This window comes from Sus scrofa, chromosome 13 (assembly GCF_054392235.1).
Source record: "Sus scrofa isolate SSC_HxYL_T2T_F1_AM1 chromosome 13, Sscrofa_HxYL_maternal_Yorkshire_Landrace_v2.0, whole genome shotgun sequence".
Taxonomy (NCBI): domain Eukaryota; kingdom Metazoa; phylum Chordata; class Mammalia; order Artiodactyla; family Suidae; genus Sus; species Sus scrofa.
In genome coordinates this window covers 106,232,156-106,258,895 of record NC_139395.1, presented here as the reverse complement: position 1 = coordinate 106,258,895, position 26,740 = coordinate 106,232,156, and the positions used below count along the sequence as shown (strand labels likewise).

Genomic DNA, 26,740 nt, shown 5'->3' with positions numbered 1-26,740 from the left:
GCTTGATTATATATCATTATGGGGAGATTTTTTTTAAAGAATAAATGTTGTTTTGTGGAATTCAAGAGATTAGGTAAACTCAGTCCCTAAATAACTTTATTTAAGATATTTTGAATTTTGTGTATATGTCAAAAAACAGGTCTGTAGAATTCATCAGATTCTTAAATGAGACAACAGGTTTCTCAACTCACCAATCACCAGTATAAATACATTTTAACTTTAGTCTTTAATATATAGAATAATATCACAAAAGATTTGTCTTTTATAAAAGCTATTCTGGGGAGTTCCTGTCGTGACACAGCAGAAACAAATCTGACTAGGAACCATGAGGTTGTGGGTTCGATCTCTGGTCTCGCTCAGTGGGTTAAGGATCCGTCAATTGCCATGAGCTGTGGTGTAGATCTGGCATTGCTGTGGCTGTGGCATAGGTTAGCTACTACAGCTCCGGTTAGATCCCTAGCCTGGGAACCTCCATATGCCACAAGTGCAGCCTTAAAAAGACAAAATAAATAAATAAAAGATATTCTGATTCCTTTTAATCCAAAAGTTAATTAGCAGGAAGGTTTGTAAATGCACATTTTCTGATTAGCAGTAGGGGTTCCCCCTCCAAAAATAGACCTAAATATTGGGGAGACTTATCCTCTCCTCCTTAAACAGTGCTCTGGCCAGCCTCTGTGTTCCCTTCAGGTGAATCACTGTCTGATTCCCGCATGTTCAAGGAAACACTCTTCCCCAGTCTACAAATCTCACCTCCTCTTAAATGTGAGTCATTTCTATTAGCAATCGAGCAAGTTGCTCCAGTTATTCCTGAGCAGGAGAGTTTGTAAGTGTGCCCCACGGGACAATCTCTAGGCGGGTAGAGGAGCACCTACCTTCTCCGGCAGGGGAGGGGGAAAAAATGCTTTTTTTTAGGCTTTAACAAAAAACCAACTTCCCTGCCAACCCTGGTTTTGAGACTCATTCTCAATTAGAGTTGAGAAGCCTGTTTGGATGTGAAGACACCCGTATCAGGTGAATGGACAGCCAGCTACAGCAATGAAAGGTAAATGAAGTTTTTGGTTTGTTTTTGTTTTTTCAATTTTCTTAAAAGTCATGGAGGGTGTGATATCATACTAAGTAAGACTGTACTTACACCTCTGCTTAAAGGTCTAGAAGAAAAGTACGAATTAGAATGCTGAGTGAATGCAATCCACAAGTCCTCTTTGGGAGGTACCACTTTCCAAGACAGGGGCCATCCGTCCTTCATGGAACTTCTCTGTTTCCAGCTCAGGCAGGCAGATAATATAAACTGTGCACTGTGCCTTCAAACGCAGAAATATTTTGGAAATCACTTCTGTTAAGTACTTGCTTTAAGTCACATTTGCTTTAGTTCAGTAAAAATCCAGAGTCCCTTATAATTGATTTCCAAGACCCAAAACTGAAATTTGTTTCACAATCTTTCACTCATATTTTTTGAAAGAGATCAAAAGGGGGAAAAAATGATTTTCTCTTTAAGTTGCCTCATTTTGATAGAAGAATCTCTGTCTTTTCATTGTACCACAAAGAACAAGGCAATCCTCATTCTGATTCCTTAAGAGATCATGTTAAAACCTGTCAGGAGAGGCACTGAGGAAACTCCTAACCACTGAGGAGCAGAGCAGCTTAGAAATGGCTTAGTTCTGTTTCACATTCAAAGTCCTAGGGAAGTTTTCACTTCATTGAGGAAACCAAGAAACAGGCAAGGAGATTTGAACTCTCCTAAGGAATAATAAGGCTTTTAAAATATCTGTGAGTCTAAGGTAGGGTGACTTTTCGGTTTATTAGGTTGCAATTTGTCTGCTGTGGAATTTTGTATCGTATTCTCGAAGTGGATCTGCATTTACATGAGGTATATTAACATTTTTAATAACAACTTTCTTTCATAATTCTAATTAGAGACTCCAATTTACTAGCAAAATTTTGGTTCTATGTTATCAAATATAAATGGGGCGTGGGATAGCCAGGCTCTTTTTATTTTGTATTATTATATTATTTATATTATGATTTCTGCCAGTTAACAATCTTTTCCTCCTTGAAGTTAGAGATGAAGGAGATGTAGTCTCTTAGTCTTTCAGCAAATTCCTATTCTAAGACTACAGTTTCCAACACCTATTTGAAAAGTGTTCCAGGTATTATGTGAGGTGAAGGAGAAGGGGGCTGGGTGAGCAGTTAGACTGCTGAATACCATATTTAAGAATGCAGCCTAGAAAAGAAAAAGTCCTTAGTCAGAAAATCCTAACTACTTCATGAAGAGACTAAAGGAAAAATTTCCTGGCTAGAGAGAGTATGCTGAGAGGGATTATTACACTCAGGAATATGGGTAGGAGGCAGAAATCGAAATTAGAATGGATGTTTTTATTTAGGTTAGTGGTGTCCGTGACTCCTTCAGAGCCTGCTTTCCTTTCTTCCCTGATATCTTAAGGTTTCACTTCCTTTAAGTACAAAAAATATTTCAGCCTTAGCCTTGTATTCTGAAAAAATGCCACAGAAATTTAAGACAGAGGCGACACCAGTGGCCCTTTGTTCTTTGCACACCTCTAAACTATGGAAAGACAAGGAAAACTCATGAAATATCTTCAGAACCCAATAAAAGGAACGGTGGAAAGGCAGGCTAGAAGGGAGGTGAAAGCTGGGCAAAGTCCCCTAGGAGCATCCTACAGTCTGAAGACTGACACTGCTGTGTGCTCAGGCGTAAGACAGGAATTGGGATGAGAGCAAAAGCCCAGCTAGGGTTTGGATGCTGACGATGCCAAAAGTTATCAGTGTGATGTGGGCAAGCCTCTTACTTCCCCAGCAGCTCACTGCCTTCCCTCACAGTACAATGAAGGGATTAGATTGGATGGTCCTTGGGAGCCCCTTGCCTGGCTAGGTTCTCATGATCCAGATGATGTGCTGAAGCCCTAGGGTTGGTTATCAAGAACCCAAGGCTTGGACCAAATGAAGGATGCAAGAGGGGACACTGCGTAGAAATTATGATTAGAAATGATGAAGAGGAGGACTCGTCCTCCCCTTCCTGTCCCAGCCAGCTACATGATATTAATCAAATCTCAGCCTCTTCTGGCCCTAGATTTTTCTAAGTCTGAAATGATTACAGTCTGCTCCTGCTCCCTCGGATGGGAAGTTCTGCATTAGTACAAATTCATTGGCCAATTGCAGTTCCTATAGCCAGTAACTATCTAAATCAGAGAGTAGAGAGCAGAGGCAACATTGACCTTGTGGTTAAAAACTAGATGAGATAAACCACAGGAAAAACACAAGGTAAACAAGAAACAAAACACAAACCTTCTGCTTTAGGCCAATAATTAAAGCCAAGCTCCTATCTGACCTAGCAACAATTTCTAAATTTTCTTCCTCCTTATATGACAAATAAGGGAACTTTATTCTTCATCCTGTACCTAATGTAGCACATTTTATCTTTTACTGGCATTTTTTTAATCAAATATGAAAAAAAACTTAGATGAAAATGCATTTTCAAGAGAACTAAGTTTCACCTAGTTTAAGACATCACATTAAGTCATACCTATCAGTGATTCCATAATTTCTCTTATAAAGCAATTTCTAATCATAATTTCTGACAATTTGGAAGAAAATGCTAACTCCTTAAATGACTTTACATAATGCATTAGATAGAACTCATATATCACAAACTGTCCTTCTAAACTTTAATACTAAAACAGTAATTGTTAACATGCACTGATAGCTTAATATATGTCCAGGACTACTGCATACTTTAACATATATTTTAAAAAAAAAGATATAGGCATTCCCGTCATGGCTCAGTAGTTTATGAACCCAACTAGTATCCATGAGGACGCAGGTTCGATCCCTGACATTGTTCAGTAGGTTAAGGAGTCGCCGCTAGCATGAGCTGTGGTGTAGGTCACAGACGTGGCTCAGATCTGGCGTTGCTGTGGCTGTGGTGTAGGCCAGCGGCTATAGCTCCTATCTGACCCCTAGCCTGGGAACCTCCATATACCCTGAGTGCGATCCTAAAAAGACAATAATAATAATAGTAATAATTTTAAAAAAGATATATACTGCTGTTACCTCCATTTCACAGCTGAGCAAACTGAGGCTTAAGTGATGTATAAGTACACTGCCAAGCTCTGACGTTGAATCAAGTCTGCCTGCAGTCAACCATACTCTTAAGTCACTACTTTTTAAAGTTCTGAGTAAACTCAGTATTTGCTATTTGTGACCTTTTGTTGTTGTTGTTCATGTTGGTGGTTGGTGGTGGTAATTTAGCAGGTACAATTATATAAATTCATAATTTATTTACCATACTGGGTGCCTACCATAGATAAGAGGCTGTCTTGGGCACATCATGCCCTGCAATCAAGTTGGAGATACTGTACTTCCCAGTTTTCCCAAAGGAGGGCAGATTATAAGCAACACATGAACCCCCAGGTTGTGTGGAAGTAGGAGCAGAAGAGCAGTTGAGAGCCCAGACCAACCTGTGTTCAAATCCAGGTTCTGCGCTCCCCAGGCCCACTAACCTATGAGCAGAGCAGTCAAGAACACAGTCTGCTGAAGGAGCCTCTGCAAACCTCAGTTTCTCCACTTGAAAAATGGGCATACTACTCTTCCTCCCACTCAGGTAGCATTTCTATAGTGAGTTCTGCTGAGATGTCAAGCTCCAATAAAAGATCTAGAAGGACTGAACAATATAATACTGTGACAAGACGTCACGCCATCCTCAAATCTATCTTATGATGAATGATGTTTTACAGAAGAGGAAACTGAGGCACAGAGGAGTTAGACAAGCTACCCAAGTAAACAGCAGACTTATAATGTGAATCCAATGTCTTTTTCATAAATTTAAATCTACCTAAATAAATTAGAATAGTCCTAGACACAAAATAATATTAGCCAGCATTGGCAGAACCTATATTCTTATTAATACTGTTGTTGTTGTTGTATGACTAATAAGAGAGAAACACAGACTTCAGCTGCTAGGGGAGGGTTTGCCTGTAGCCTGAACATGCTCTCAGGTTAGTGATATTACTGACTTTCAAACTGGCTTTGAAATTTCACTTTAAAGTCCCTAAGTCCAAAGGGTACCCTTTGCTAAAATAAGATTCTGGATGCTTCCAAAATGGATGCCAGTACCATAGAGGGCAGGAGAAACAAAATAACATAAGGTCCCTGCACTACAGGAGCTTCTAAACTAGTTGAAGAAAAAAAAAAATAACAGAGAAAAATAGGTGGGCTTTAGCACTCTGCTGTGTGACTCTTGGTCTGAGAGCTGACAGAAAAGACCCAAGAAACTAATGTGTGGACCTGAGCTGCCTCAAGGTTTCAGGCATTTTAGGGCCTGCCACACTTTTTTTGGGGTGGATGACCTACCTGTCCAAACCTGTTCCTCCTCATACAAGCAAAACTCAAAGGTTAGAAATGAAACAGAAAACAAATCATTGATGGGGCTTCTCAAAGTAACTTAGATAAACTAACTAAAAGTTGGAAAAACTAAAAATTAATAGTTTACTGGCTGTATTTATAAAGAGGAGAGTCCTTCCTATTATGTCTGGGTACAATGTAGCTACGTGGGGCCCAGAGTAACACACAACCCTTAAATAACCACAGCTACAATTATTTTTTGGTTGTCTGAACCAAGCATTTTAAAAACTTGGGAAATGAAAACTTTAAACAAGATAAAGTCTTACACTGCATCAAAATTATCTATGTAGAACCCATATAACACATAGCAAAATGAGGGAAAAAAAACAATGGATGCCATCAAAAAGGTAACTAATGGGAGTTCCCCGATGGACTAGCTGTTAAAAGGATCTGGCATTGCCACTGCAGTAGCTTGGGTCACTGCTGTGGCAAGGGAACTTCCACACGCCACCAAAAACAAACAAACAAAAAAAAAAAGGTAACTACACACACACAAAAAAAGCATATTAAGATCACTATTCAACAGATATTTTGTTTTTATCTATTCAATGCCAATATTCTCTTTATCCTAAAACACTCATTCTAATTACATGTTGCAAACCAAACACATATGTATATTTTGCGGTATGAAAAAAAAGCATCCACACAGTGCCTACAGCCACCAGTACAATACCTCAAGTATTATCTCTACTTATCATCCCACGACCCAGAAATACTGAGTATCTGATATGTACCAAATCATACTGGGACCCTGTGCGTGCACTATGTAGAATCAGTTTACAGTCTGTATGAAACTGCAAGTCAGACAGACACTAAAGAACTGGCCAATGCAGAAAGGAGTTTGAGAATGCAAAAGTGAAGCTATGTGATATAAGAAGGCCAGGGGACCTAACACTTGCTCTGATGCCCCCCCTTCCCGTTCCTTCCCAATCCTGGAAGACACTCCAAGAATCGGTTGTCTTGCAACCAAGGTGGCCAAGCCCACCTCTCTACCCTTACCTTCCTCCCGCCTCACCCCCAGCAGAACACTCATTCCCATGTGCATTCATTTCCCACGAGTCTCCCTCTTTCCTTCAGCAAAGTACAACCCACACCAGATAGGTACTCCCTCTAATGTACTCACATGTCTATTTATTTAGGTCTTGCCTAGTCTCCCCCATAGATTTCAAGTGCTTCACAGAGATGCTTAATATGAAGTAGGTTCAAATGAACCTTAACCAAGAAAAATGAAGCCTGGGAAAAACAATGGAGGGAAATACAAAGCCATGTGAGAGGTTAGTTCACCAAAGGCATTAATTCCTATCTCAACTCCAGCAGGGAAAGAAGAAGGCATACTCATACAGTTTTGATAAATTAGTAGAAGGCCTAAAGGAACATTATTGTTAGAACTTTTTCTCTTGAGTCCTTACACGGAAAAACAAGTTGTGTTGAATCCCCAAAGAGTAGACACAATGGAAAGGGTTGAACGTCAGAAGGTATCAACACAAAGCTCAGTTGGGGCAAAGTGATTCTACGACGGCAGATGGGAGAACATACTTTATCATACCACTGTTTCTTCATAATTACTCTAGCGGAACCTCTTGTCCCCCTTCTCCCAGTACATTGATTCTAATCATCAAAGTTTCCCAAGGGCCAGACATATTAGGTCGAACCATATGAAAATGACATTTTCATGTACGAAAACATTTCCATATGGTTCAGCCTAATGCAACAGCATCAAGGAAGAAGAAACATTAGAACGTCTGAAAAAGTATATATTCCATGAAGTTCTAAATCCAATTAATTATCTCAAACCCTGTCTTACAGGCTGATCGATTTCAGGTAAAAAAAAGGAAAATATCAAGTCAGGGGGGAATTAGTAAAAATAAGGGGCAGGTTTGGACCTGGCATCAGGTCTTAAAGGTATTGGCATAAACTCCATGGAAGGACCTGGGTCAACCCCACCATGAAATTAGATGTCACAAAGTATAACTCACAGACAAGCTTCATTTGGTCTGTTTTAACAAAATTAAGCCAGAATTTTAAGCTTATGCAATTTATACAAAAATCCACTTTTTATAGTCTGGTGGCAGATGACCCATGCACCTGTGTGGCAACAACCCAGAGGCACTGTGGTGCCCAGCCATCCTGATTATCTCTCCTAGCATTTCAGCTATTAGCTGTATTTCACTGGCCTGCTGGTTATTTATTCTTATACCCAGCTCACTTTCCTCATTGACACCGCATATGGATGGGGCTTTATTTGAATCTGCAGTCCATCGCTTTAGTCTCCTCATTTCACAGTGAGCTATTCAGAAACATCAAAGGACCAGTGTTTGATCAGCTTTCCTCTCGGTCTCTGACCATGCCTTCCACGAGCTCCACTGCCAATTTCTGTTCTCTCAGCCTTTCCTTGTTGCACTGTTTCATTTCATTTATTTAAAATAATAATAATTAATGCCAGTGAAGTTGATAGCAGGAACTACTCTAAAGAAAATGTTATATTATATATGTGTGAGTGTGTATATATTCACTCACATATATTATATAAAATAAATTATATGTGATGCTCAATCCTTTTCCTACATAAGTGTGTGGGGGGGAGGGGATTGATTTTTTGTTTTTATGACAGAAGAAAATGAGACACAGTGAGGGTTTGATGCTGATAAAAATAGCAAAATATCAGGAGTTCCTGAGGTAGCACAGCTGAAACGAATCTGACTAGTATCCAAAAGAATATGTGTCCAATTCCTGACCTCGATCAGTGAGTCGGGGATCCAGGGTTGCCTTGAGCTGTGGTGTAGGTCACAGACACAGCTTGGATCCTGTGTTGTTGTGCCTGTGATGTAGGCCAGCAGCTGTAGCTCCAATTCGACCCCTAGCCTGGGAACTTCCATATGCCACAAGTGTGGCTCTAAAAAAAAAAAGGGAGTTCCCGTCGTGGCGCAGTGGTTAACGAATCCGACTAGGAACCATGAGGTTGCCGGTTCGGTCCCTGCCCTTGCTCAGTGGGTTAACGATCCGGCGTTGCCGTGAGCTGTGGTGGAGGTTGCAGACCCGGCTTGGATCCCGCGTTGCTGTGGCTCTGGCATAAGCCGGTGGCTACAGCTCCGATTGGACCCCTAGCCTGGGAACCTCCATATGCCGCGGGAGCGGCCCAAGAAATAGCAACAACAACAACAACAAAAGACAAAAGACCAAAAAAAAAAAAAAAAAAATCCGCTAGTATTGAAGATCTCACTAGAGAGTCTTATCATTGAAGGTAGGGGATGACACTGAAGGAAGACTTGTCTCTTAGGTTATCAGTCTTATTTCATTAATTTAAACAGCATTAACAGTTTGGTTAAACTGTGATTCCAAAAATTAGGGTAGTGGAGTTCCCATTGTGGCTCAGCAGAAAAGAATCTGACTAGTTATCTGTGAAGATGTAGGCTTGATCCCTGGCCTTGCTCAGTGGGTTGAAGATCTGGGCATTGCTGTAAGCTATGATGTAGGTTGCAGACATGGCTTAGATCCTGCATTGCTGTGGCTGTGGCACAGGCTGGCGGCTATAGCTCTGATTCAACCCCTAGCCGGGGAGCATATACCAGGGTGTGGCCCTAAAAAGACCAATAAATAAATAAATAAATAAATAAATAAATTAGGGTAGCTAACCTGAACCACTCTATTAGGAGGGGACTTGGGTATACGTACCTCTCATCCACAGACCAGAAAACCAAACTAATGACCTTATTAGAATGGTGACCATGACAACCACTAACTACCATGACCATGAAGCACAATTATGACCCTTAAGTATAATGCTTAAGCCGTGGAATAACCCTTCTAAAATAAGGAGCAACATATCCATAAGCCCGTGAAAAACCATTCTTCCTTTCCTAAGAGGTCAATAAATAGTAATCAAAGAACTACAGTCTTTACCTGGGGTCTTAGATTCCTAGAATTTTTTTTTTAGGGACCAGAAGTTGCTTCAAATGCATTTAGCTTACAACATATTCATCCAAAGCCACTACTCTGGCTACTGGGACTATAGCCGGTGACCTCTCTGACCAGCCAACTCTATTATCAATAATCCAGAATTTGGCTATGTATAAATTAGACTCTACGTAAATAAAACATAATATATATACATTTCAACTCAGGAAATGATAAAAAAAAATTTGACTCTAGGAATAATAAGACTTCTGTTATTAAGCAGAAAGAAATATGTGCCATAAATTATCTTCCTTGGCCATGAGTTATATTACTATAGCACTTACAATATAAAATGGACTTTAGTGTATTATCTCTGCAGATTCTCACAACACCTTTGGGAGCCAGGCCAGGAAGTTATTATTTCACTCATTTCTCAGATGGGCAACTCAAGCTCTGAGAGGTAAAATGCTTTGCCCAGGGTCAGAGAGTCAAAGACCAAGTCAAAAACGTTAACACCTGCCAACCACACTGAAGTCCAGCATACCATCCAGGCTACTTCTGAGGTGCCACTGATCAAGCCAAGTAGCCAGCTTGGGGGTCACAGAAATGGGAGCTCATCTCCTGGCTTTGCCTCTCACTGTCTGTGTGATGTCGGGCAAGTTGCTGAAGCTTGCTGAGGCCCTCACCTATATGGTAACCAGGTCTGGGCTAGGGCTACAAGGAAGCATTAGACACAAACCTTGCCTAGAGGGAGTGTACTACCCAATTCACACCACCCTCCCTCAATCAATCACCAATCAATAGGTAATCAGAGGTCACCTGGGGAAAGAAAATGTTCAGTCTAAATGTGAACCAAAATATGCCTAATGGTAAGCTACAAATGTCAAGAGAAATTTAAGAGTACCTGAAAAACCAGAATGAAGGCTGTGTGCTTTGCATTCCAGCACCTTTGGGTTACTGACTCCAAGCTTGCATTAATGAAGTGCCTTATGAATACAGTGACCTAATTCAATTACAAAAAGAATTATACCTCCAGTGAGGTAACTTGTTTCTTTCCCAAGGCTTTCAGCAGAGCTCTATCTTAGCAGTTCTGGAACATACACATACACATACACTCTCTCTCTCTCTCTCCTCTGGTTTAAATTGGGAAAGATTCTTAGGTTAAAGGTGATTCCAAAATGCAAGAGAGGCTGTGCCTTTCATCAGAAGCTTTGCTTTAGATGGCTTTTGTGAACTTTACATCTTTCCACTGAAATTTGCTGTATTCCCATATGATCTACTGGTTTAATCCAGCTTTTCCATAGGAAAGTGACCAAAATAACACAACAACAACAAAAAAACAAAACTTCAGATCGGACATTCTTGTAATTCCAGATGACAGCTTCCAAAGAACAAAGTGGAAAGTGGAGGACAAATAAGAGAGGTAATTAACCACAACTCTGTCATCGGAAAACCACCACCAAATAATCAGCCCCCAAAAATCATGAGCAGCTGCACAAGAATTTAACTAGCATTTATCTTCCAAATCTTGACCAGAAGAAGGGCAATAATGAGACCCTGGGAAGCCAGGGAGAAGAAAAGCATTGCCAGGGCCTGGAGGGCACACCTGCCGGGCCTTCCTGCTAAGGAGGGAGTTTCTGCAGCCTGGCCTAGAACAGTGGCTCCCCGCCCATGCTGAGATCTGACCGCCAATTATGACAGCAGGGCTGTGGGTGCACAAGGCAGCCGCTTTGGGGCCCTGGATGCCGACACTTCCTCAGTCTTCCCACCTCCCTTCTAGGGAAACTGAGGAGGTCTGGGCATCTAACACACCCAGGGTTCAAGCCTCTGCTCCACCATTAGTAACCTTTCCTTCCTTGTACCCTGGAATGTCCATTTTTTTCCCCAACCACAAAAGCAGTAGGGTTCTTGCTTAGAGGCCTTAGGAGAGGGCTGGCCACAGAGAAGAGTTCACTGGTGACAATTAATTCTTGGGTGTACACTAAGCAGCAAGATCTCCTGCCATTTCATTTTTTCTGGGTTGCTAAGAGGTACTGGGAAAATCACTGATTAAGAATCCCTGAAGCAAGACCAATTGGCAGAGAGGGGTTAGAGGAAGCAAGATATGCTTACAGTCAACATAGGGCACCTGACCCATGCTGGTCAAAGGTTGATCTGTAATATTGACATGATAAATGAGCCAAGAGCTGCAAAATTGAGTGTCTAGAGGATCAGGAAAGCAGTGCTCCTGAGTGAGGAGTGAGGAGGCTCAGGGACATCAGCAGAGGATGCTGTGAGCTGGTGACCGGAGAGCACATTCCCAAAGAGAAGGGGCAGCTACTGCCATGGGATGGTTCACACTCCATGTGGGCAGAGCTTCTCCTTGTTCAAGATCCGATCCAAATATGGATTCTTAAGTGAAATTTCCCGATTTTTGCACATGGTTCAGGCCAAACAAAACCATCTCTCCAGTTGAGAAGATGAGCAGTTCCTTCATGAGCTTGACAGGGAAAACAAACCCCGCCTCTGCTCTATTCTCCCCCTCCCACTTCCTCTGAAACCAACCCTGGAACTGCTCTGCATTTGTACTCCAGGGCAAGATAATGGAAAGAACTGCAGATTCAGTTTCCATCATATCTGATAGGAATCCTGACCCTACCCACTACTAGCTGTGTGAGTCAGGGCCAAGTTAATTAACATGTCTGAGCCTCAGCTCTTCCCACTTGGGGAGGAAAATGGGACTAAAACACACCTAGGGCATAGGCTGCTCTGAGTGTTGCATGCCAAATCAAGGGCCAAGTTCAAGGCCTAAGATAAAGGAGACATTGACATTCATCCCTTTCTACCACTTCATTTTATTCATTTAAAAAGCCAGCTGACAACCAACAACATCACAAGACAGTTAATAAAATAATCCAGGGATGATATCAATGGGTGGCTGGAAAAAAAAACAGAAGGTCTCTAAACAGAAGGTCTCTAACCATCTAACCTCAGGAATGGCTGTGAAACTCAGGCTTGCCACAGACAACACATTCTTGAGAGGTTTCGTCAGTTCTTGGCTGGGAGAGCAGTAGGTGGCAGGACAGGACTGCCGCCCATCAGTGAAGTCCTGGATCGGAGCCCATTACTACGGCTGAAGCAATTTTCATTGCAACACCCTGCAGGTTCTGGGACGAGCAGAGGGTGCAAAGTTGCTCCACTGTACACCACACGGGCGGGGGGAGCTTCAGTGCTGCTGCTACTGAGGAAAGACTACAGGCAGGTGTGGCATAGAGGCAACTTAAAGGAAGTTCTTGGAGCAAAAAGCTCAATCAGTTGAGTCCACACTGGGCTGCTGAAACTACAAACCACACAACGGCCTCAGCATAAACGAGATGGCAAGAACTCAGTTTCACCCAAATATCAATCACCAAATTGTGTCCCTACAACACGCAATAGGAACTCATAAGACTCAACCCACACTCTGTGCAACTGTGCCAGATACTTCATAAATATTCTCAACGTCACTGCTTCTGGCTGTATCATCACACCCATTGAGGGGAGGAAGGCTCAAACAGTGGAGGGCAACAGAGCTGGGATGGGCACCACACCATCACTGCAGTTGGCTCAGGGTAGAAGCAAGGGGTTTTTTGGTTTGTTTGGGGGTTTTTTTAGGCAAGCTAGGAAAATATTTTAAAATGTAAGACAGTAAATAAGAAGCTTAGCAGAATCTTCTATCAGTCCTACATCCATCTCTACCTCCCACCCCCTCCTTTTCTTTTTCCCATCACAGGTATGATTTTTTTTTTTTTTTTTGAAAGAGTTGTCTGAAATCACTCCCTTCCTCACCTCACAAGCATTACTCAACCCTCTGTCATCAGCCTCATCAGCCCTCTGCTTCTGCCCCTACTCCCCCCGACACACACCCACACACAGCACTACATGGGCGGCTCTGGCAAGACCAACAGTGACCTCTTTGTCACTAAAGTCCGTGCTACAGCGCTTCCCCGCCCTGCAGGATAAAACTAGTTACAACTTCTCACTTCTTAAACTCTTAAACTCACATGACATTAATCTTTTTTGGTGATCCTTTCAATTCGTGACCACTCCTTCAGGCACTTCCCTGTTCCTAGAACTGCTCCCTGGACGTCAGCCCTCTGCTGTTCTCACTCTACTGGGCAGGTTCATTCATTCACTCCCATCACTTTTTCTATCATGGATCCTCTGTTGACCTTCAATGTACATCATTAGCCAGGAGCATTTCCCTCAGCTCCAGACATCTTTGTTCAATTACTTAGCAGACATCACAGGGAGACTACAGAGGCATTCTGAAATCAGCAAATCAAAATCTGAACTCCACCCATCCTATAGTGTGCTCCTCCCACAGGCCCTAGCATCAGTGAAAGAAGCCAATACCCACTGCCAAATACTGGGAGGCCACAACACTCTTCCTCCCTCTGCACCAGTATCAATCAGCCACTAATTCCTCAACATGCCTCAAATTTGTCACAGCTCTCCACCACTCAAGGCCACCATCACCTCCCCAGCAGGTCACCTCATGTTATCTTGGGCCACGCTCAGCACGTCCATGTGCTCCTTTCTCACCGGACCTTTAGCAAACCTGCCACAACCCAGGCATCAAAGCTGCCGTGGAACCTCCTTGATCCCTGCTTCCTCACCTGGGGACATCTTTGATTTCCACAACATCCCAAACTCTCACGCTCTACTTTGTGGTCTGTTTACTTCTGGATCCTCAACTGGACTGTAAACTCCTTAAAAAGGCAGAAATGTACCCTCCTCATCTTTATAATTCCAGAGGCTGGAACATGAGTAGATTTCCAATAAATGACCTTAATGTCGGTTTGTGGTCAACACTGAAGGAAAGGTAGAGATTTCCAAGGTAGGGAAAGAGGGGTGACAGCAGAAATAGGTATAAAGAAAAGCAGGGGGCTAAATATATGACATGGCCCTGAGAGGCAGCAGTTAATATACAGAATAGGATGAAAATGATCTTGAATTTCATTTAGGCAAGGATTAATGAAAATAACATGAGCAAAGAGTATGCTTACAAAGCACATAACTTATAAACATATATTCTAATTTAACCTCATAATGAGTCTACAGAGTGGACATTATGGTCATCTGATTCGAAGGGTTAATTCAAAGGGACAAGCAGGTGAACACAAAGGGTTAATTCAAAGGGACAAGCAGGTTTCACCAGAGTTTAATGCCAATTTTTCATTATCAGAACCCAGCATCTTTTGGCTTCCACATGTCTTGATCTTCAAAACTAAAAAAATAACTCCTTATGTTTCATTAGCAATTTTAATTCAAGAATTTCCGTAGCATCTCATAGTCAGGGTTAGAGAGCAGGAGTACATGGGTCATTTAGAAAGAAGAATCTAGCAGCAAGAAACAGGAGGGAGTTGAGAGGAAAGAAGCAAGAGGCAGCAAGACCAGAGAGGAGGTCTGGCACACAAGACCAGGAGGGCCTCAATCTAGAAGATGGCTCTGGGGGTAGTAAGGTGAGGACAGAAACAAAGGAATGATATTGTAACAGAAGCAACAGAAAGACTGAACAAGGGACTGACTAGGTGAGAGTCAAGGAAAAGAGAACTATCCCATCAAGTACTGAGGTTTCAAACTCTCTCGACCAAGAGAGGAAGCAAATATTCACAGACAGGGATGGTGTGTGCTGAAAAAAAGGAAAACAGTTCAGGTTTAGAGAATTTGAGTTTGAGGAACACAGACAGACGGCAACCTCTAACAACCACCAAGTGAAGTCTGGGGAATAGAAGAGATAGATCATGGAAGGGAGGTGACGGCCGAGCATCCAAGGGGACCTGAACACTCCTGAGAAAAAGAAAATGAAAGAATGAGGGAGGAGCTGAGGCCTAAAGCTGGGAAGCATTTCATCCGGAGATGAAGACAGAAAGAGGAAACATTCAGAAGCCAGTGGAGGAGCATGAAACATCTCATTTCTAAGACCTAGAAAACAAATCAGACTCCAGAAAAGCCAAACTTCATTCCTGAACTAATTCAAACCCAACTCTCTCATGTAACTTCAACAGGAATTAAGAAAATGGGAAGATGGAGCCCTCCCAAAGTGCAAATCGTTATCCACAGAGTGTCAATTCTAAAAGAAGAAACTCTTCTTTCTTCTTTCTGGACAAATGAATTGTCCAGATCACGGAGCAAAGCCCCTCACCTACCTCAAGTGGTGGAACTCTGGTGAAATATAACTTGGCATTCCACTATTTTCTTCAAGAGATGATAGGGAATGTGCTTATTAGGTACTTTTCCTTGGTTTTGAAAACTCATCCGTCATTGTACGGTTGAGTTGTGACCCTGTTTCTCCTCCTTTTCTTTGCTCTTTGCTCCTTTTAAACTTCATTGAGATATAATTTACATATCAGGGGGAGTTCCTGTTGTGGCTCAGTGGTTAATGAACCCGACTAGTAACCATGAGGTTGCGGGTTTGATCCCTGGCCTCGCTCAGTGGGATGGGGATCCAGCGCTGCCATGTACCATGGTATAGATCGCAGATGTGACTCAGATCCCACGTTGCTGTGGCTGTGGTGTAGGTCAGCAGCTACAGCTCCGAATAGACCCCTAGCCTTGGAACTTCCATATGCCACGGGGTGCGGTCCTAAAAAACAAAAGACAAAAAATAAAAATAAATAATAATTTACATATCATAATTTTCACCTATTTTAAATGATTTTTAATAAATTTATAGAGTTGTGCCATCATCATCATTATCCAGTTTTTAGCACCCCCCAAAACTCCTCATGCTCTTACAGCTAATCTCCATTCCCACCCCTAGCCCTAAACTACCTTGCACCTCTAAAAAGATTTGCCTCTTCTGGACATTTCATTTAAATGGTATTTGGTCTTTTGCATCTGGCTCCTTTCCCTAGCAAAATGTTGTTTAATTCATTTGTATTACAGCTGCATTTCACTCCTTTTTAGTGTTAAATAGTACTCCACTTATGTGACTATACTATCTTTGGTTTATCTATTCATCAGTTGACATTTGGGTTGATTTAACTCCTAGCTGTTATGAATAATGCTAATACAAGCATTTGTATGTAAGTCTTTGCATAGGCATATGTTTTCATTTTCTTGAGGAGATACTTTGACTGGAATTGTTGGGTCATAATATAAATTTAGGTTAAACTTTTAAAAAAACTACCAAACTGTTTGCAAAGTGGCCGCGTCATTTTAAATTCCCATTAGCAACATACAAGGGCTCCTATCTCTCCACATCCTCCACAAGATCTGTCATTGTCTTTTTTATTTATACCCATTCTGGTACATGTGAAATAGTATCTCACTGTGGTTTTTATTTGAATTCCCCTAATGACTAACAAGGTTGAGTATTTTTTCATGTGCTCTTGGTGAAACATCTATACAAATCTTCAGATAACCTTTTAATTGGGCCTTTTATGGTCTTACTAGGAAGTTGAAAAGTTCTTTGTATATTCTGAATTTAATCCTTTATCATAAAGGTGATACGCAAATATTTTCTCCCAGCCTCTTTTCTTTGTCTTCCTTAATGGCTAACTGTCTGCTGTCTCTCTTGTGGCTCACCCACCTCTAGACACTACTTCTTTTCCAGTGGGAGAAGCTATACTGAACTTCTTGTTATCAAGTGAGGAATAAGTAAAGCCAAGAACAGGAAAACCACTAAACTCGTGCACACAGGAAAATAAAATTGAGGATGTGTTCTTCATGTAGACTCTTTGATATGTTTCCAAGAGAAGTTTGGTTCAAGAAAATAAGGTTTTAGAGTTCCCTAGTGGGTTAATGATTCAGCATGATCACTGATGTCACTCAGGTTCTATCCTTGACCTGGGAACTTGCACGTACCATGGGCATGGCCAAAAAAAAAAAAATTTTTTTTTAAATGTTTACTGAAATCCAAGGATCATTATTATGCAGTTTAGAAAATTGCCTCAATCATTCTCCTCAGTAAACTTTGGTAAACGAAGAGAAAGCAGGATTTCACTTCCTTGTTTTACGTTAAATCTAAAATGAGGGACTCCGAGGTTCTAATCACTGTCCATGATCCATTAACCAATAAAGACCTTTTGACTTCCCACTATGTACCACACACTCTAGTGATTCTAAGTGAGGGTGTCTAAACCCTAAAAGGAGATAACTGAGGACTTGAGGAATCACTGAATATTTGGAAACTATTTTCTTCATCTACTACCAAATCCAGCACCTACACGTCCTATGGCACTAAGCAACAGAAGAGACGGACAGAGTAACAGGGAAAAATATAAGTGCCCCTCCACCTGCTGCCCGATTCTTTTTTTTAATTACTCAATGAATTTTATTACATTTATAGTTATACAACAGATAAAATTGGGTCGTGATGATCGTTGCTGCCCAATTCTTAAATACACTTTGGCCTCCAACATGGTCTTTCCCTGCTGACTCAGCAAATGTAACTGCTTACACAGCCAGAAGATGGCTTTGTGCTTGGAGGGGATGAGGTTATTTGGGGTGTCTCTGCAGCTCTGTGGTATCTAAACCATATCAGGGAAGGGACATGAAAGTCTCACATGGTTTCATTTCATGAGAAACACTGTCACTTCCCCTATAATGAATGGTTCCACAAACACATTTGTCTTCAGCAGCACTTTCCAAAACAGTTCCCAGGACTTCATCTCTCTTTTATCAACATCTGAGAAAAGTCAGAAAACTGGGGCAAGGCATAGCTGCTGAAGGAGAAGTGGGAAACATCTTAAAGCATTCAGTGCAACATCACATGTACCTAGGATCTCAGGTAATCATGATAAAAAGGTTGTGAGGACTCTAAAGCTCAGAAGAGTTATTTAGCCAAAACCACACACCACTCACTCGAAGTCAATTTAATTACTCCTTCCTTGCCAAAAGTTGAGGTTAGATGACATAGAGTTATCACAAAGAAGTACAGGGACTTAACACAACAAATGTGCAAATGAAATTAAATTCTTAATGAGAACCTATGTTTGAGGAAAATATAGAAGCCTCGGCAAATCTGAGTGCTGATAGGGAATTTTTTAGGGCCTTCAGTCCAATTCCCAAAAGGTCAGGTGACTCAATGGAGGTCACACAGGTGGTTAGGGTAAAGACAAAACTGGAACCCCAGAGATTACAAGAATTGGACACTGAATGCGTTTGAGCTTATAAGACATTCTTCATATATCAGTGTTAGAACTTTTAATTTTTTTAACAACGTGCAATTGCACATAAGTCTCATCATAGATGCATTCAAATGACTGTGCCAAGGTTGAGGGGAGAAAAAGAAAGAGGTAGAAGCAGGGATGAGAAGATATAAGCTAATATGTCCTGAGCACATTCTTGGACCCAGGTTCCGATAAGCGCCTGATAGATTATGTCACAATCCTTATCACAGTCTAAAGTATCATTCTCATTTCAGAGATGAGGACACTGAGTCACAGAGACGTTAAGTAACTTTCCCAGGGACACACAGTGGCATTCAGATGGTGAGCAGGCTGAAAGAGCACACAAAAATAGACAACTCTTGTGTGGCATATTCAAAGGCCTTTTCTCAATCATGGGGGTATATCTATCTATTTTAAGAAAAAATCAAAATACTGTATGTTCAAATTCCTCTCCAACTGCTTTTTTTTTTCTTTTCTGCCCCCAGAAATTAAACCAGGAATAACCTATGCCGAGCCCTTGCCTCCATCTTCCCCAAGTGTTTCCTGACACGTATTTGTGCCTACAGTCCGTCACAACTAAAGAATGGGGCTCAACGTAACACTTGCAAAATTACCAGGTAAGCTGTAGAGAAACATGCAAAAGAAAGTCTTATTTGATCAATATACTGTGTGGCAATTCAGGGAAGGGAGGCCTTTAGTAGTCACCACATCGAATAACAAAATACACTGGCATTAATCCTTGGCTTCCAATAAGTGTAAAACAGCAAACATGCAAGAGGGAAATTTAACCTATCACTTCATTTTAGGCTTTGTTTCATATAGAAATCATCTCCAAAAGGACAAGAATGATCAAACTAATGACAACTGGGGAAGTTTTTTATACCCAAACTAAAGTATGCAAATTGTCTAGATCAAGGTTCACTGAGGTTCCCCAAGAGGCCAAAGACAACATTGACCTACACTAATGGTAACTAGAAAAGAGTCATGCAAGGGCAGCTGAGCTAGGCTAGTGACACCCTATAATCTGCATGACTTTGGTATTTCATTCCCACCTGGCAGGTAGAGCAGAGACATACTGTTGATCCATTCACATTTTGTGCCAAACTATGACATGCCACAATGAAACAATGTAGCTTCACCAAAAACAAAAGGACCAGATTCTTCACCGCTTTATCATCTGGAATGTGTCTGCTATTGATGAGACAAATTAAACTTAGTGCATGAAAGTTAGAAAGTGAACACCTACCAAGTACTAGATACTGTGCTTGAAATGTTTGTAGAGAATTTAATTCTCAGAAGGTCCAGCAAAATTTTAAGATCCAAAAAATATTTATTCCATTTTACAAAGTCATGAAGTAACTGAATTGGCATCAAAGAGGACTTCCTGCAATGCCCTTTATCTGCACTGTCCAACACAGGAACACATGTGGCTAATGAGACATCTGACAACAAAGCCCATGCATTTCTGCAACACACACAGGTACACAGTCCCAGTACACAAACACAGGCAACCATAGCCCATAGCCCCAACACACACACACACTGGTACAAAATGATGCTTTCTTTACTATGTAACTTGAATTCTCATGTCACTGCCTTTGTTAATTTAAAAGGAGCTGGAGCAAAAACAAAAACAAAAAAAACTGGAGTTCTCTTGTGGCACAGCAGATTAAGGATCCAGCATTATCACTGCAGCAGCTTGGGTAGCTGGTGTGGTAAAGGTTCAGTCCCTGATTCAGCATCTTCTACCTGCCATGGGTATGCCAAAAAAAAAAAAAAAAAAAGGAGCTGGAAGAGAAGGATTTTCTTTTTTTTTCCTTTCAATTCTCACTCTGTAATCAAGCTCAGCACTAAACAATACGGGGGATAACAACCTAGGAAATGAGGAGTGTGTGAGATGTGACCAAATGGCCTTTACACTGTAAAAACAGTTTCTGATTTTTCTTGATTGATTAAGCTACCTGTCATTAAAAATGTTCCCTAACTTTGCCAAGTTCTTTATACTGACAGCAAAGAACAATGTGATAAAACTTCCTGGGTAAAGAAAGCCACTGATTTTTAATGGTCATTGTTTCTGAGCACGAACACCGTGCAGAGAAATCCCTTCGAGCACAGTCAAAGGCTTTAGAAAAACTGGGGCAACCCTACAGAAGGGAAGAAATGACGGAGGTAGCTGGCAGGAAAGAATAAGCCGTAGACTTAATTCTTAAATAAATAAACAAACAAATAAATGTCACCCCAAACTCTCTATATTAAGGTTTGAGCCTTCCAGAGCAACCCACAGACGACTCTTCCTGCTTCCCAGAAGCCATTTTTTTTTTCTCTCTACTACCATTTTACGTCAGAGAATAGGCTGTAACAGGCTTTACCCGGTAATTTGTTTAAGCTGCGTCGTAAATGTGGCCGTTGGCAAATGAAGTAATAACCAAACCCCAACCTATTCCCTTGAATTAAGAAATCCTATATTCCAAAATATTAACCCTATACATAAACCAAGGAAGTAAAGACTGTAGGGTGACACAATCAGCAAACAGGGCAGCAAGCAGTCTGAAGGCCACAACACATTCAATAATCACTGTGGAACCAGGTCACTCAGACCTGACATTATTTATGAGTCAGAGTATATATAGGGACTAATTTTGAAATTCTGACTTACGACTATCTTTGATAACCATAAGTGATTGGTAAATCATTTAATAAGAGTACTTGTTCCTACAATTAAAACTTTAAAGTATGTAAGGAACAGGCTCAAAAACCTTAACCAATCCTGAGAAGTCTATGTCCTGCCATCCCACCAAGGATAAGCACAGCAGGTCCAGTGAGCCAACACTAGGGGTTGAAATCCTGTGCTATAGCTCATGAACCATTCTGTCTGCATTCCCAATGACTCTGAAAATCATTCGTTAGTAACTGTTAAAAGGTTTAGCCATCTTTCAGGAGATAATGTAGCTGCCCCTTTTTTCGGGTCTCTCAGCCAGACCACTTATCCTGATGAAAACATACTTGCCCTCTTTCCGCTTCCCTTAGGGTTCCGTTATGGGTTTGATAAAAGTGACTGTTAATAGTGTAAGTGGGGAAATTAACTCAAGCAGATTCCCCCCCCCTCCACGGCTGCATCCATGGCATATGGAGGTTCCCAGGCTAGGGGGCGAACTGGAGCTACAGCTGCCAGCCTACGCCACAGCCACAGCAACATGGGATCTGAGCAGTGTCTATGACCTACACCACAGCTCATGGCAACACCAGATCCTTAATTCACTGAGGGAGGCCAGGGATCCAACCGGCATTCTCATGGATCCTAGTCGGGTTCCTTAAACGCTGGGCCATGAAGGGAACTCTTCAAGCAGGTATCTTTTTTTTTTTTTTTTTGGTCTTTTTGCTATTTCTTTGGGCCGCTCCCGCGGCATATGGAGGTTCCCAGGCTAGGGGTCAAATTGGAGCTGTAGTCACCGGCCTACGCCAGAGCCACAGCAACGCGGGATCCGAGCTGCGTCTGCAACCTACACCACAGCTCACGGCAACGCCGGATCGTTAACCCACTGAGCAAGGGCAGGGACTGAACCCGCAACCTCATGGTTCCTAGTCGGATTCGTTAACCACTGTGCCACGACGGGAACTCCCAAGCAGATATCTTAACCCAGGTAAAACTGTACGTCTTAAGAAGCTTCTAAGGGCATGGGTGCTGATATGAATATTGGGGTGCAGGAGCAGCCAAGTCTGCAACACTTCATTAAGTCAAAATAGGCTTGAATGATACTGTTCAAGATGATATTTGAAACTGGCAACAGGAGTACAGATGGCAGCTGAATCAGGCATTTTAAACTTGTAAAGCTTAATAATACTCTGGGTCTCATCCTAACAGGCTAGTCCAGGTATAAATTACCAGCCTAGGTAAGGATATTTAAGCCAGGAAAACCAGTTTTTAAAAATACTAGTAGCAGAGAATAAAAGGGAAAGAGCTAGAAAGAGGACAAGGTTATTCAGGCAGAGCCTCCGCTTATATTTCAGGCAGCAATTTAAGAACCTGCTTTTGGATTACAATCATCAAAGCCATCTTCCCTGGTTCATTTCTCCAAAGAAGAGAAACAATACATATACTACTCTACCTGCCATGAAGGGAAATTAGGGTTCGATTCACACTGTAACACAAAATCATTCCAAAAATATAATTGTAATAATAGAAAACATCAGTGGGACATGAACCTGCAGAAATGACCCTCCTTGTAAACTTGCATCCAAAACTTTCATTTGAAAATTATTACTTCCAGTTTCAAAAAAAAAAAAAAAAGACAAAATGTAACTGGACGACCAAGAGATTGCTCCAGGAGAATGCCCACAGGGATTATAGAAGGCTATGCACATAGCACCCCTGTGGAGGAGAGAAAGGAGCAAGGAGGCAGAGTGGGAAGATTCAGACTGCAGTGCAGTTTGAACAGTTTTGACCAGATGAATGAAAAAGTCCACCAGCCAAAGTCACTCATCAGAGGAACCTCTACTGTCCCAGGCAAAGGGTTGTCTTAGTCTCCTTATTGTATGGCTAGTGCATGGCGCCACAAGAAAAAACCTGCCTGGTAGGGGAAGGCGGGGAGACCCATCAATTACAATCCCCACAGCAGGAGATCTGAAAGGCCCATTCTCACCTATGTCATGCAAATCCAATGTTCAAAAGCCAACTCACTGCTGAAATGATAAGAGTGGCAGGGTCTAAGACTTTAAAAATATGAACTAAAAATTTCGAAATTGCAAAAAGTTTACATTTTCCATATGCTCAGTATAATAGATACAATCTAGCCTTGTAAATAAAAAGAGGTACCAGCCTGCAATTATTTTTAATAATTGTCCTCCTTGATAATGAATTTAAACCTTAATGACAATTATTCCTTTTCATTCTATCAGTCCCTAAAGTTTCTTAAGTACTATAGGAAAATAATGAGCAAAAAATTCAAAATGACCCACTAGTTTTACTCTTTCCCATTGCTTGATGCTCAGGGCCTAAAAGTGAGAGAAGGAGGGAAAAAAAAAAAAAAAAAAAAGGTATTTCAAAGAGCATGCCAAAGACTGCACTAAAAGAATAAACTACATGCTACCATGTTGTTATATGAAATTTTAACTGTTTCCTCCCAAATTTTGTTGATTCTATTTGTAGTGACACTGAATTAAAATCTAATCAGGATAATTTTCCCTAGTATATTTATTTTCACTTTCAAATGATTAGCATAGAGAAGTAGAAACATCACCTTTTACTCAAGAGACTTGGGGAGGGGGGATTCGGGGGGTGAGGGCACTGGTTTTTTTTATATTTTGTTTGTTTATTGAGTTATAGTTGATTTACAATGCAGTGTTAAGTTCTTATGCACAGCAAAGTGATTCAGTTATGCATACGTATATATTCTTTTTCATATTCTTTTCCATTATGGTTTATTACAGGATACTGAATGTAGTTGCCTGTGCTATACAGTAGCTCCAAATTGTTTGAGTCCACCAATTCTTAAGCTACTCAAAATGTTAACAGTGCACTAAATTGACTCTTTAAATTACTAAAGACTTTCTTTTAACTAGCCCCAAACAGGGATAGTTCAGCCTGTGAGGAAGCCTGGCAGTCTGTGGGGCATGCAAAGCACTGAAGTGATGTCTCCCTGCTTCTCCTACAGATAATGAGCTGCCCAGCCCAAGAAATCACACCCCAAGTAACGTGAGTGATGCACCTGGAAAGAACGCCACTATTAACAATGAATTCAACACTATCGTCTTGCCTCTGCTTTACCTCGTTATATTTGTGGCAAGCATCTTGCTGAATGGTCTGGCAGTGTGGATTTTCTTCCACATTAGGAATAAAACCAGCTTCATATTTTATCTCAAAAACATAGTGGTTGCTGACCTCATAATGACACTGACATTTCCATTTCGAATAGTCCACGATGCAGGATTTGGACCTTGGTACTTCAAGTTTATCCTCTGCAGATACACCTCAGTTTTATTCTACGCCAACATGTACACTTCCATCGTGTTTCTTGGGCTGATAAGCATTGATCGATACCTGAAAGTGGTAAAGCCCTTTGGCGACTCTCGCATGTACAGTGTAACCTTCACGAAGGTTTTGTCTATTTGCGTTTGGGTGCTCATGGCTGTTCTGTCCTTGCCAAACATCATTCTAACAAATGGTCAACCAACTAGGGAAAATATCCACGAGTGCGTGAAACTTAAGAGTCCCTTGGGGGTGAAATGGCATAATGCCATCATTTATGTCAACAGCTGCTTGTTTGTAGCTGTGCTGGTGATACTGATCGGATGTTACATAGCCATATCCAGGTACATCCACAAATCCAGCAGGCAATTCATAAGCCAGTCGAGCCGAAAACGAAAACATAACCAGAGCATTAGAGTGGTTGTGGCTGTGTTTTTTACCTGCTTTCTACCCTATCACTTGTGCAGGATTCCTTTTACTTTTAGTCACTTGGACAGACTTTTAGATGACTCTGCACACAAAATCCTGTATTACTGCAAGGAAATGACCCTTTTCTTGTCTGCATGCAATGTGTGCCTGGATCCAATAATTTACTTTTTCATGTGTCGCTCATTTTCAAGAAGGCTATTCAAGAAATCAAATATCAGAACAAGGAGCGAAAGCATCCGATCCCTGCAAAGTGTCAGAAGATCAGAGGTCCGCATATACTATGATTACACTGATGTGTAGGAGTTAAAGGCCACAAGGTCTTCTCTTGTTTGTTGAAGTCAATATGTACAAAGTGTAAATAAACATCTTTTGATTATCCTTGTGTGAGCCCATCAAAATACAGATGAAAAGAGATCTGAAATGGTATGAAACTGGGGTATAACTTGGAACTGAGAAAACCTTTCAGGCATACTGAAAAAAAGAGCTCAACAAGAGGTAATATGTGGCTGAGTGGCAGGGATTCTGACTGAACGTTTAAGGAGAAGCAGACTGCATGCGCAGAAAATGCTGCTGCATTGAAGCCACCTTTGAGAGGTCAGGAAGTTTAGAGAACTCTATCCAACCTTAAGCCTTAAGATCTTGGAAAGAAAATGCTGTTTTCATCACAGTTCAATCATTGCAGATGTAACTGAGTAAATGTGGATTGCTAGGCCTTTCTGTCATTACTTCTATGACCCATCTACAACCTTTAGCCATCATCCTTCTGCTTATCATCTTATGCACATTAGAAAAACTCTCATGGTGCAGGGGTAGGAAGGAAAAGGAATGATCATCTTATGCAATGTATTTGAAAGATTGAATTCAATGAATTTTAAACTTGGGCTATTTCAGAGGGGGAAAAGAAGTGTGACTGAGTAATAAGTAGATTTGAGGTAAAACACTCTGAACTTACATTTGCCATTATTACACATCTATGCTGCATTTGAATCTTCATGTGCTAAGAATGAAGAGAATATGAAGGCTCAGTTAATAAGCATACCTAGTTTATTAAAAAGCCATGTAATAGTCTTTATTTTAGAAAAACTATAGTTTTAAAGTAGTCTTCCTTTTCAACTATATCCCTCTTTAGTAAAGATATCATTAGTTTAAAAATAACACCTTCAGTTGAGGATCAGAGTTCAATAAATGAGGTCAAAACAGACTAAGAGTACCTTTTTAAATCCGAGAATATTTTCTCCCCCTTCAATATAAACCTGAGCCTTCATTCTTTTTTCACAGCCTTCAGCTGCTTGACCACAGACTAGGTGCCTGATTTGTTCCTAACACTGTATGAGGAGCCAGGCAAGTATTAAAAAAACAAAAGTGAAGGCATGTTGGAGTTCCTGCTGAGGCGAAATGGGATTGGCAGTGTCTCTGCAGCACCAGGATGAAGATTTGATCCCTGGCCCAACACAGTGGGTTGGGCAGCTGTGGTGTAGGTCACAACTGTGGCTTGGATCTGATCCCTGACCCAGGAACTCCATATGCCATGGGGCAGCCAAAAAAAAAAAAAAAAGAAGAAAAGAAGACATGTTTGCCAATGAAAAAGGAACAGTGTGGTTGATGGAAACAAAGTATATACACATATACAACAAGACAATACTTTATTTAGATTATTGTAAACAATACCTTATTTTATTTAGATTACTGTAAACAATCTGCAAAATTCTAAAAAGCTAAAGTGAACAAAAAGACTAACTTAGAATAACTTAGCCCAACAATGATTACCAGAGTTAGGTTCAAAAAGAGACAGAGCTCTAATAGGTGAGTCAGGTTTGGCAGAGGGGATGGTAGCAAAGAAATTAAAGGAATTATCTGAGGACCTTAATCAAAATATCCATCTCTTCATCAAGATTCTAAT

The 26,740-nt window shown here is 41.1% G+C and overlaps 2 protein-coding genes across 36 annotated transcripts in view; one reads left to right on the top strand and one right to left on the bottom strand.

The window, feature by feature from the left end:
- MED12L (mediator complex subunit 12L) overlaps positions 1-26,740 on the bottom strand; it is a 354,400-nt gene that overhangs the window by 126,713 nt on the left and 200,947 nt on the right. The window lies entirely within an intron of this gene.
- GPR87 (G protein-coupled receptor 87) lies at positions 840-25,214 on the top strand. The gene is made up of 3 exons (XM_003132489.4): positions 840-1,042; positions 18,932-19,063; positions 24,098-25,214. Exons 2-3 carry the CDS (start codon positions 19,030-19,032, stop codon positions 25,138-25,140), a joined length of 1,077 nt encoding a protein of 358 aa, XP_003132537.1. The 5' UTR covers positions 840-1,042; positions 18,932-19,029; the 3' UTR covers positions 25,141-25,214.